This window comes from Clytia hemisphaerica, unplaced genomic scaffold (genome assembly GCF_902728285.1).
Source record: "Clytia hemisphaerica strain Z4C2 unplaced genomic scaffold, Clytia hemisphaerica genome assembly, whole genome shotgun sequence".
In the NCBI taxonomy this organism is placed as follows: domain Eukaryota; kingdom Metazoa; phylum Cnidaria; class Hydrozoa; order Leptothecata; family Clytiidae; genus Clytia; species Clytia hemisphaerica.
The window spans coordinates 1,021,035-1,033,447 of record NW_027103728.1 but is presented as its reverse complement, the minus strand read 5'-3'; the positions used below and the strand labels follow the sequence as shown (position 1 = coordinate 1,033,447).

General features: G+C 34.5%; 1 protein-coding gene across 2 annotated transcripts; it reads right to left on the bottom strand.

The window, feature by feature from the left end:
• Nucleotides 1-447: 447 nt before the first annotated feature.
• On the bottom strand, nucleotides 448-5,184 carry LOC136804944 (transcription factor E2F2-like). 2 transcript variants are annotated; one of them, XM_067061474.1, is made up of 6 exons: nucleotides 5,115-5,184; nucleotides 2,744-2,990; nucleotides 2,118-2,340; nucleotides 1,674-1,862; nucleotides 1,364-1,478; nucleotides 448-1,094 (listed from the first exon to the last, which is right to left on the bottom strand). In XM_067061474.1, the coding sequence occupies exons 2-6, from the start codon at nucleotides 2,826-2,828 to the stop codon at nucleotides 657-659; spliced, it is 1,050 nt and encodes a 349-aa protein (XP_066917575.1). In that variant the 5' UTR covers nucleotides 2,829-2,990; nucleotides 5,115-5,184; the 3' UTR covers nucleotides 448-656. The 2 variants fall into 2 exon arrangements, with proteins under 2 accessions (XP_066917575.1, XP_066917574.1); XM_067061473.1 differs by lacking the exon at nucleotides 5,115-5,184 and adding an exon at nucleotides 4,810-5,107.
• Between the last annotated feature and the right edge of the window lie 7,229 nt (nucleotides 5,185-12,413).

The following is a 12,413-nucleotide window of genomic DNA, read 5'->3' as shown; positions in this document are numbered from 1 at the left end:
AGTGCTACTTTTAAAGGACACACAATATTACATTTATATAACACATAGAAAATGTACACACACACGCCTCGTGACACTCTAAATTGATATGAAAAGAAAATATTAAAAATAATATTTTTCGTTAAATAAAATGAGAACGAAAATGTTAAAAAACACTATCAAAATGGAACATAGGTTACCTCTGTTGATAAGATACTAAGGAGTGCAAACTCCATTCAAGATAATGAAACAAAAAGTGCACTTTATAATACATACACACTAAGTGATATAGAATGGGTTATAGATATACACATAAAAGTTACTATTGTACAATTTATTTCTATACACAAGCGAGGGACAGGGAAAAAAAAAGAAATTCTAGATAACCACAAAGTCAAATCTGAAAAAAAATTACAATTTTGTTTGTGTTTTAAATTCAAAACAAGAGAGCTTTGCAACAATCTAGAATTACTTTGTATGAAAGCCATGGGGACAAAATAAAAACAAAAAAATGTTCACTCAATTCATTCATTGCCCACACACTTAACAAAGTGTTGAGTTTCAAAGAGTTAGCATCATTCTCATATATCATGTCATGAGATTTTCCAATATTTAACGAGTTGAAAGATATACTTTAAATACTCGATTAAAAATTCATATTTTCAATATTTTTCAACTCACAGAAAAGAATCTACATCGAATAAATCTGCAATTCCTTCACTGCTATCTAATGAAAATAAATAATCTTCAGCTTTGAAATTTGGTTCTAACGGTATCAAAGGAGAAATTGAAATATCAGTTCTAACATCTCCTGAAAAAAGTTCATCAGTTTCAAGTTTAACACGTGAAGTTTCAGAGTTCATTGAAGATAAGGTTGCATCTACACTGTATGATAAATGATCATCGTCAAAACAACCTGAAGAGCTTTGACTTAGTGTGCGTGATGAGCAAGTGGCTGGCGGGGAGGGTGGTTCTGAACATAAACTTGCGGTATCTGATGTGCACGGGTCCTCATCCTCAACCTTAACACCAGGTGGCACATTCTCTTTATTGCCGTCAGGGCAAAGGTATACATCAATTGGTCCATTGTTACTCTTGAGCCAGATTTGTATGGACTGAAAAATGAATGAAAGTTTGATTCTTAGGGAATAACTATATGATTTAAAACTTTTGAAGAATATAATGTACAAAGTGGATCAATTTAAAAATGTTGACTAATACTAAAATCACTACTCGAAATAACGCTTAGGGCATCAGACATTGTCTGGTTCAAAATTCTTTTTGTCACACTTCAAAACATTAAAAACTCTCAACCCCGGTTGAAAGTTTGTACAGGTTTGTTTAGCCTAATTTGAGCCAAGTCAAAATATTTATAAAAGCTTACTTCTGCGGGATCGGGTACTTCTAATTTCGTTTCAGGAGGTGCTTTGATTGCAATAACCGTTTTGTCATTAAAATCTTGAACTCCACGTATATCTTGATACGTCACATAGGAATGTCTATTGAAAATTGAAAATGGATAAAAATGATTAAATATTAGGTAAAACTAAAATTGATATCAATTGATTCTGTATACGAGTTTATAATCAACACAGCAAAATAAACAATCAAGTTTGCTAAGAATTTGGCAAAGAAATAGCTCCAAAATATCACTTGTAACTTGTATAAAATAACAATTTAACCAAAAATCTTACTTATTAACATGTTTTGCAGCTGAACAGTGTTTCATTTCACCTTGACAGTCCTCTATCAGTTCATCTAATCGTGATTCTGCTAATCTTAAATCACTAATCTCCTGATGGAGAGTTAAAAGTTTGGCACCAATTACAGCTTCTTCTTGTGGACTATTGGTTTCATCTGTTTTCTCCAAATGTTTTGCTCCCCTAAATTAAAATTGTTGAATTACAAAAATTTCACAGAACTTTAACATCTAAACATTTTCCTATACTATTTGCAATTCAAGGACCAAAAACACAATACCACGAAGTCAAGGTTGAAAAATTTGAAAATGAAGTTGTTGAAGTATTTAAAACCAGTGGTTTAAAGCAAAGCTTTTCATCTAAGACAAAAGAACTGTTGACACTGTATAACAATCATGAATTTACTATTAAGTTTTTACAAAATATAAAACAACTTACACCCATTTGATATTATTTTTAGAATTCTTTTCAATAACACCAATTCCCTCTAAGACATTGGTAATGTCATAAATTCGTCTTTTTTGAACATCCAATATTTCAGCTGCATTATTCAAGTCTAGTATACCATTTGTTGAACTTCTTAGAAGGGAAACAAAACGTTTGGTAAGAATTCCCAATGAGGTTTCGTATCGCCTTTCACCACCATGGGGAGACTTGAGAGCTGAATAAGAAAGAAGAAAAGTATATCAGAAAACAATAATAAAAGTCCTTCATTCCAAATTGGTTCAGGAAAATTGATGGTAACTGTTGTCCAACTAAACCTTTCAAATCCTTTATTGGAAAGGTCAAACAGGCATGTAAGTTGAAAATTTGATTAATCAATAAACTTAAAAGTTATTGACCTTATTCCAAAATGTAGGATCAGGCATGTAAACATTTTAATAAAAGCCAACCACAAAAAATTCAGATTTGGTTTACCGTATTACTTTGAATAGCCATCCCTTCTTTTAAACACTCCCTTTGCACAACCTATCCTCTAGGAAGGGTGTTCATTTAAAACAAGTACCTTTAAGAGAGGATCATACATCTGGGGCATTTATTCGAAGTAATTTGGTATATCTTACGTGGTTTGTTGGTGATTGGCTCTAATGGTTTTTGAATGGTCATCCCTGTGTTTGTTGGTGCTGCAGGAGCGATAGGTAGGGGCATTGATCGAGGACGAGATCTTCTATTGGGACCAGATGCTGGCTTTGGCTTGATTGCAGTTACTTTTGTTGGTGGTTTGAATGTAGCATATATGATTTGAGGCTGTGGTTGTTGCGGTTGAGGCTGTAATATTGTTTTGTGCTCCAGGTCCAACTTTCGTTTAACCTATGATCAAATATTGAAGAATGTAAACGAAGATAATTCTTATGAGATACACATGTGGAAAATTGAATCTTAGACATTTCATCCAGTCGATTTTTTTTGTTTACTCTAGAGATATTTTTACATAACCATAAAAATGGTCAGAAAAAAGAGCTGGAATAATCGTCAAACCAAAATTGTAGTACCATCTCCTAAAGGAGTATTCAATCTCTGACAATTTCTGTGCAACATTTGATTAGCACTAAATTTAGCCTGGATTTTCTTTCTCTTTTTAAATATTACATGCATTTGGTTTTATAAAAGCAGCAGAAAACCAGAAAACAATTTATGACTCTGAAATACCTTCTAGAAAGAACAATTTAGGCAATAGCTTTGTGTAAAACATAAATTATACAGCAGAAATTCCTGTACATGAAAAATTAGGTTCCTAGTATTATAAGATAAAGACTTTGTGTTAGTTGATTTGGGGAGATTACACAATGTATATAATCCTGCATCTTCTGCATTTCCAGGTAGAAGTTTCTCAAAAACTATAATTTTATATAAAAAATTATTATTCAAAATAAAACAAGCGAGAATATCCAACCCTTTACTACCGTAACTTGGTCTAATGTCGACACCCCTTCTCTAATTCCGACACCCTTTTTATCAGCTGAAAATTATAGAAAGATTGAAACTGTTTTCCTTGCTTTAGGGGTCAGTCACAAATCGATTCTAGGTTAGAAGAACGTCAATTGACGTTTTAAAAGCTGACCCACCCACCCACACCCAAAAACGTCAAACACCTTGATATCCCCGAAAATCGATAAAACCTGCCTTCAATGCTTTTTCGTCAGCCATCTTGATTTTCACTACGGCTCGCATAGTTTATTATATTTGAAAAAAAAAAGAAACGGAGATAATTTCTAAACTTGTTCACAAAATTCCCGTAATTAATTATCTCCGTAGTATGTAGCGACAGAAAGAACGGCCATCTGCAAAAATTCAAGGGCCGTTCGGGCCGTCAAACAAAGAAAAGACATAAACATCGGGCCGTTTGTTTTGGTTTTCAAAACAAACGAAGCGATCAAACAGAAACATGGCGAGAAGTAATATTTGGCATGGAATGAAAAATCGATGTTTCTGAAAAACGTCAACAACCTTTAACCCACCCACCCATATACGTCAATTGACGTTCTTCTAACTTAAAATCGATTTGTGACTGACCCCTTAGTGGTCAGAGAGGAATAATCCTTTTTCAATCAGTGATTCAAGCTTTCATATTATATTCCTTTCTCTATAGAAGGGTGTCAGAATTAGACGAGGGATGTTGATATTAGACCAACTAATGGTATGCGAATGTAATGTGTTTATATCTTCGTAGTCATAAACACAGAGATATCGCATTATAAAAAAAGTGGCCGCCATATTGATGATGAAATCGAAAGCAAAGGAACGTGGTGACAGACCATCTACATATGTGGCCTAATGGGTGGTTCCAATAATACTCCGTTACCACCCCCCTGTGGACGACATGGATTTCTGCAACAATTTACTTTTGAAAAACTTCAGGAAAATTCTTGGATTTTCCGATAATTTTTTAGCAATCAAGAAAAAAGAAAATTTTAGTGATTTTCAGATATATATGAAAACCAAATAGGAAAATCCTGCATTTTCCAGAACGTTTCTTAAAAATTTCTCAGTATTTCCAAGTGAAAAAAAATTCCAAAAAACAGTGTCGTCCACAGGGATGGTTTTTTTTTCTGGAACTGCCCAAAAAAGCAATTTATATTAAGGAGCTAAAAAACTAAAACTATCTTCCATGATAACTGTGTCTTATTACCTGAGGTTTAGGTTGATTTCTGCAAACATTTTCATTTAAAGAAGCAGAGGATGCAGGAGTAGAAGTTGCTACTTTGGTGCCAAAATTATCTGCAGAAGGAGTGCCAGGACAAGTAACTTGTTGCGAGTCTACACTAGTAAAACGTTCAGAATCAATGGAATTATTTCGACTACTTCTTGTCCTCCTTCCTGATGAACCTGTATTTGTAGGTTGCAGGCATTGAGTAGCCATTATAGATACCATAAGAGGAGAACTTATATTACAATACCTCGCCCGATTCACTCAAATCTACTGTAATTTCGTACCTTTTGGAAAATTTCCCGCTCTTTCTCCCTCCAGCACGGTTTGTTTTGGTTTCGTAGAACAATAAAATCGTTCTAAATTCTAATAAATTATTCTAAACGCAAAGTAATGAGATCTGATTGGTTGAGAATTTCCCGCCAGATTACGTTGCATTGTATTTATTCGTGGCGGGAAACCTTATAAAGCATTTACGATATAAGAAGGTTTAAAATCACCCTAAAGTCTAGTTTAGATATATTTTCAAAGAAAAACTTTAAAAAGGGTATCACCAAAAACTTACAGATCTTTAGAAATAATAAATTTCGAAGATAGTTACGACAAATAATTAAAAATAATTCATAAATTTATTACCGAGAATGGACAAATATCTACTATGAAATAGTAAACATGTGATTTCAAAATGGTATCGTTTGCTACGACGCAATAAATTTTTTTTTAGTTCACACTCACTTTTCTTCCTTTTGTTCTGCCTGTTCATGGATTTTTATGGTAGTCCAATCAAGCATTCAATTTTCAGGTATATTTTGTTTGTCTCTGATCTCATATACGATTACATTTGGCTTCTGAACTAGCCGTATTGTATAAGGGTTGTGAAGCGATCCAGACACACCTCAATTCGCAAGGTTGCTAGCAAAATAGAGCAGCCAACGAGCCCATTTCCCCGAAATATCTGTTTCCCTTTTCCAGGAGAGAGCTTTTTTTGAAAAATGGGGAAACAGATCCGATTTTCTAGGAGAGACCTTTTCCTTAAAACTATCTGTTTCCCCGCTCCAGCTGATGACGTCATCAGAGAGAAACAGATCAATATTTCTAGGAGATGACATAATAAATTGGGAAACAGATATCTGTTTCCAAAAAAGATGATATTGCATTGGAAACAGATTGGACTTTATGGGGGAAACAGATATCAATAACAAAAAGAAAGGGAAACAGATGAAAATTTCCAGGAGAGGGGAACAGATATCCTATTTGGGAAAACAGATCAAAATTTTAATTCTGAAAATTGTGGAAACAGATCAAATTTTCTAGGAAAGATACTTTGAGATTAAAAATTTAGGTTTTGCGGAGAAACAGATCTTCATTTCTAGGAATAAGATTTTTGAAATATTCGGCCAACGGATCAAATTTTCCAGGAAGGCTATCTGGGAAACAGATATTTAAAAAAAGGTCCTCGTTGGATGCTTTCGAAAATAGACCTTTTTTTCAAAGAGGACGTCCTGTTGAATAATAATGTAGTCCAGCCATAACTAGCCGTATTGTATAAGGGTTGCGAAGCGATCCAGACTCCACCTCAATTCGCAAGTTGCTAGCAAAATAATAGACACTCTGATAAAACCCCAAAAGAGACCTATAATACCCCAAACACACCACACAAACCTCGGCGGCACAACTCCCGCCACCCCACGCAACGATCTTTCTTTCATTCTAGTTCTTTTAATGTATATGGTGCCTTAAAAAATCGAGCGATATTCGTCGAACGTTGGAACATTTTTATTCGAATCGTCTGCGTCTCGCATAGCTGTCAACTTCGCCTCACAAAAATGCGGGAGAGCTCCAAGTCGGAAAAATTTTCCCCGATAATCCGATTTTTCAAAATCGGAAAATCGGGAGATCGGGGAAATTTTCTCGTAAAATCCGATTTTATTGGAAATTTTTTTCGGGAAATTGGGGAATTTTTCGTTCCGATCTTTCAAAATCCAGAAATTTCGCCGTTTGGTTTTTCCAAAATCAGAAAATTTTTGGAAATGCGGGAGATGCGTGAGAAAATCCTGAAAATGCGGGAGATTTGGCAGAATTTTCTTCACGCGGGAGAAATCGTCGACATGTGGGAGTCTCCCGCTCAATGCGGGAGAGTTGACAGCTATGCGTCTGTCGAAATCATCAAAAGTAAACAAAAGCAAAAATCTATAAAGAAGGCTTGTTGTTGGTTCTTGGTCAGTTTTGATTTGTTTTCTTGACAAATTCGACAAATTTGCTTAAAAGAGTACTTTATCCGCCCGCGCGACCAGCAAAAACTTCTCATTTATTGATCTTATTTGATACTTGATGGTTACTTTTAAAAGTCAAGGAATGATGAAGATCCTTTCTGTCATCTTTCAAACAATTTTTTTCCATTTAACAGCAAAATAAACATTTAAATAAACCGAAGAACCACTGTTTAGATGCGTGCCGTCCGCGCGGCAATTTGATCAACTTCAGATTTTAAGTCTGTGTTTCGGCTTCCGGTAATTTTGTTGCTGTTCACTGCTAGGGTACACCATTTTAAAACGGCATTTTTCGCAGTCCTAGCTACCAAACCGAGAAAGTTTCTGTGGCTTCAAGCCAAACCATTCAAGGTCATTTTGATAAAATCATCGGTTTGGAGATGTGATTTATGTAGCAAATTATATAGCAAATTTTCGCTTGGTATAGAAGTTAAAGGTACGTGCACAATATAGAAAAACTGCTTCGCTCATAAATTCGCTTCGCAAAAAACTGCTTCGCTCATAAATTCGCTTCGCAAAAACAATGATAAAACCATGCATAATTACTGTATCATGCATATTGTAATAATTATTGCATCGCTCTTTTGTTTTCCTTCTAGTTATTCTAGTGTAAACGGTGCCTTAATAAAATCGAACGATATTCGTCAACTGATCAAACATTTTTATTCGATCACGAATCATCTGTCGAAATCATCACAAAACATAAAAATAAAAAAAAACAAAAAAATGTACAAAGTCAAAGATGGCTTGTTGGCTCTTCAGCAGTTTTGATTTATTTCTTGACAAATTCGACAAATTTGATTACCTCCATCATATACTTTATCATAGAATATCCACTTGGTTTTGCAAGGTAAGTTTCGTTCACTTAAAAGAGCACTCCTCCCGCCAGCACGACTTGCAAAAACCTCTCATTGATTGACCTTATTTGATACTTGATACTTCAGTCTGGGAAATCTTCTCAATTGCACGCTTATGTTCCGAGGCTGTAAGCGCGCAATTGCACGGTTATCAAAATGGCAGAATTTTTGAGCGCGTAATTACACGCTTATCGAAATTGTTCTGAAACGGGCGGTAAGCGTTGACGGGTGACGGCTTTTGCGGTAAGCGTGTAATTGCACGCTTTAAAATTTCCTATATTTTTGACACGTAATTTCTTCCGAAAGCTCTGTTGAATTTCAAAGACCTAGGGCAGTTTTAATCAAAATTTATCGTAGAAGAAGATTCCGTAAAAATGGATTGCCCGTTAAACCATGCCTTCGCCCGAATTAGAGAATTCTGAACCCCTTGAAAAATCTCTAAGCAATTTCAACCGGGGCGGGAGCGGGCGTAAATTATAACCATGCAATTACGCGCTTACGTCCTCGGAACATAAGCGTGCAATTGAGAGGATTTCCCAGACTGTACTTGCTGTTAAAAGTCAAGGGATGATGAAGATCCTTTCTATAACCGTTCAAACTGTTTTTTTTCCATTTTAAAAGTAATGAATATCTTATTTATTCAAAATAACTCCAGGGTAATCTTCCATCTGATGTCCTATCAACACTTAATTTTGATGAAATTGATCACAAAACTGGCACCAGGGGCAAAGCTATTAAACTACTAAAACTTTTCAGACAGTGTCAATCGAACAACTTTGAACAAAAATCGCCATGGAACCAATCAAACGTAATCGAACGTGATCGAATAATTGCGATTCGATTGTCGAACGTAATCGAATCTCAATCGAACGGTCAATTCCTGGGTAATATTCGATTGTGTTTGATTGCGTTCTAGTAAGGTTAGATTGGTTCGATTAATAGTTGACTATGCTCCATTGGTTCGATTGATTGTCAATAACATTCGATTAATATTCGATTTCGTTCTATTACGATAACGTTAGATGAGTTTGAGCATGGGCGGCCGAGCGCTAAAGTATCGTACGAAAGCGAATAAAATCTAAATCAATCGAACGTAATCGAATACAATCGAACGAAATCGAAAATCTATTATATTACCAGGCATATTTTTTATTTTTTCCTTTTTCACTTTAGATTGAAACTCTATCTATATGTTTAAGTAACATCAGGCCCAAAGGCCAATTCTTGCCCATTCTTGCTGTAAACTTTTACCGTCAACTGCTCTAATGTCTAACTTAGGACGATTGTTCAAATCTTGGTATACGTACAGTGCCGTGACGTGTCGTCAACTGCTCTAACTTGTGGGACTACCGAGTGCACCAAAAAAAAGTATACAGGTTTGTCGAGATATTGTGAGCTTCAGAATTTAAAATTTTTGTTCATTCTTTTTTAATCGTATAGAGGATGCTCTAACTTACATTTTGAGCTATCATACCAGAGGAATATAAAAGTGGTTCAAAAGTTATTTTTAAAAAACTGACTTTTTTCTATGTCGAAATTTCAAAAAATCATTAAAAACAGCAATCACGCTATAAATAAGACAAAATGGCAAAAACACAATTTTATTGTTTTTTTTCTTTTCTTTTTTTTTCTTATTTTATTTGCCAACAGTTTCTCCATTTCCAACATGATCAAACTCAATGCAGACCCAAGTTCTTTGAGCAACTAGTCGAGGAATGGTGATTTAGTTTTTAAAGAGTTTTCTCGCATAGCACACAACATAGCATCAAAACCCCTCTTGGAGATTTCCAAAACTTTTTGTCATCCTTTCCAAAAATATTATCCCACATGGGAATAGCTTGCTTTACCATATTTTTAAATTCTGTAATGAATTTTGATGAACATAGTTGCATTTTTTGGTATTTTTATGTGTAAAGAAAGTAAGTGTCAAGAGAAAAGTTTGCTCGCTGTTTTTGATGATTTTTTGAAATTTCGACATGGAAAAAAGGTCAGTTTTTTAAAAATAACTTTTGAACTACTTTTTTAAACCTAATATATGATAGCTCAAAATTTAAGTTAGAGCATCCTCTGTACGATAAAAAAAGAATGAACAAAAATTTTAAATTCTGAAGCTCACAATATATCGACAAACCTGTATACTTTTTTTGGTGCACCCGGTATATATCTGACAAAACATGGGACGGCAATTCGGCCACCATTTCACTGAACTTCCAAAGTCATTTGATTTGAGTTAATGAACGGCATATTAAAAAATACACGATTTCTCTTTCGCACCGAGTATATAGACTTTTAAATTGACATATGAAAAAAAATCCGTAGTGGAACTCACGCGAATGTCTGGAACAAAGAAGACCAAATTAGTGGCAAAACGATAGAGGGTTTAACATCACTCGTGCAGTAAGTTACACACACTCGTTACCGTAAGTTGGTCTAATATCGACATCCCTCCTTGTCTAATTCCGACACCCTTCTTTACTGTTATGTAGAGAAAGGAATAATATGAAAGCTTGAATCACTGATATTAGAAGGATTATTCCTCTCTGACCACTAACTAAGCAAAGAAAAACAGTTTCAACCTTTCTATAGATTTCAGTTGATAAAAAGGGTGTTGGAATTAGAGGAGGGATGTCGACATTAGACCAAGTTACGGTATTTGTTAATCCCATTGGGCAATACTGTAAGTTGGTCTGATATCGACATCCCTCGTCTAATTCCAACACTCTTTTTAAGAGACATGAATAATATGAACACTTGAATCACTGATTGAAAAATAATTATTCCTCTCTGACCATTAAGCAAAGAAAAATAGTTTCAACCTTTCTATCAATTTCAGTTGATAAAAAGGGTGTCCGAATTAGAGGAGGGATGTCTACATTAGACCAAGTTACGGTAGGCGGTTAAGCGGTAGGCGGTTAAGCGGTAGGCGGTTAAGCGGTAGGCGTTTTCTAATTCTCCAATATTGGCGTCCGGTCATTTTGAATGAAATTAAAAAAGTAAAAAAGGGCGAGCTATCAGTGAAAGAGAATTCTTGGTGATACATCTTCAAATTGGAATGAAACTTGGTAAATTTTGTATAATATTTTTTTCTTTTTTAATGATTTCAAGATACAAACTTTCTCTGATCACAAAAACCCATTTTACAATGGCTGATATTTTTGTAATTTCTTTTCCTCAACAAGAGAAAAAACCTTATTGAATACTAATGTAGAGATGCAAGAGGATTTTTTCATTTATTAAGTTGTTTTTAGATACAGAGTGCTTTATTTATTTATTAAGGATTCTTTGTTTTGATCTTTCTCTGACTTCCTGCATAATGTGAAATTGAAGTCAGAAAGCTGATGTTTATAGAACCCAAAGAACTAGGTTTTTCCATAAAATTCACTGTTGTACACTTTTTCATGGAATTTTTTATTCAGGCTCTCTTACTTTTATAACAAGTCAAACAGAACATTTTTCCAATATTTTTTGTGTCTTTGACTCTTCTTTTATTTTTATTATTTTTTAAACTCACCATATATATAAAACTTGTCCCTTTCCGTAACTTGCCAAAAAGGTAAAATCGGCCACATAAGAGCCACCATAGCGGGAAGGCACGCCGTACACTATTAAGTAGACCTATATAGGAAGTATATCTATAGAGGTCTGCAATTCAGACTAGGAAAAGAACTCCCATAGGAATTCCGTAACATAACTCCATTGGTTTGCCGGAATGGCTTCAAGAAAGTCATAATGGCAGATAATTTTAAAATGTGTGGAATTTATCGATGTTGATGGCTTGTTGATTCTTTAAAGAAAAATGATAACAGGTAAAGCTTTTTCTAATCCTGGAATATCGAAGTTCCAGCTGCACTGAGCAAAGGATGGAATTGGATAAAATTCTGACAATTTTGCGACTTTCTTTTTTTTTTACAAATAGTACAAATTGTTAAAAATTAACAAGACTGATTATTAAGAAAAATGGAAAATAAACAATTATATACAGCCACTAAAAATCACTTAAAAGCAATGGAAGCGCAAGTACACAATAATGTTCCATCTTTATCTGGATATTATAATAAACATTTTATTGACCAGTTTGAGTATGAACAAGTTTGTAAATCAAAATATGACAACTTGCACTTGGAGGAGCTATGTCTAAACTGTGGACACCAATTTGAAGCTACAAAAATGAGACTGAAATTAAGAAGAAAGAAAAGGAGAGATAAAAATACACATAGAAAAATTGGAATAACTTGTTTGTATTGTGAATTTACGACTATTAAAAACAGCCACTTGTTAAAGAATAAAGTTAAAGATGTGTGCCCTGAGAAAAGAGATATTTGTAACCTAACACCAAGAATGGAACTGAAGACTAAACCAGTACAAACTCCTAAACTGAACATGTTACAAGCTTTACAAAGTAAAAGTAATTCTAGCACCCCAAACACTTCATTTTCTAAAACACCAGAATCAAGTCCCA

Coding starts and splice junctions, on each gene's coding strand:
- LOC136804944 (XM_067061473.1), bottom strand. CDS start 5,052: ATGGTATCTATAATGGCTACTCAATGCCTGCAACCTACAAATACAGGT. Junction 2,341..2,743: donor GCCAATCACCAACAAACCAC/GTAAGATATACC, acceptor TTTCTTATTCAG/CTCTCAAGTCTCCCCATGGT. Junction 1,095..1,363: donor AAGTACCCGATCCCGCAGAA/GTAAGCTTTTAT, acceptor TTCATTTTTCAG/TCCATACAAATCTGGCTCAA.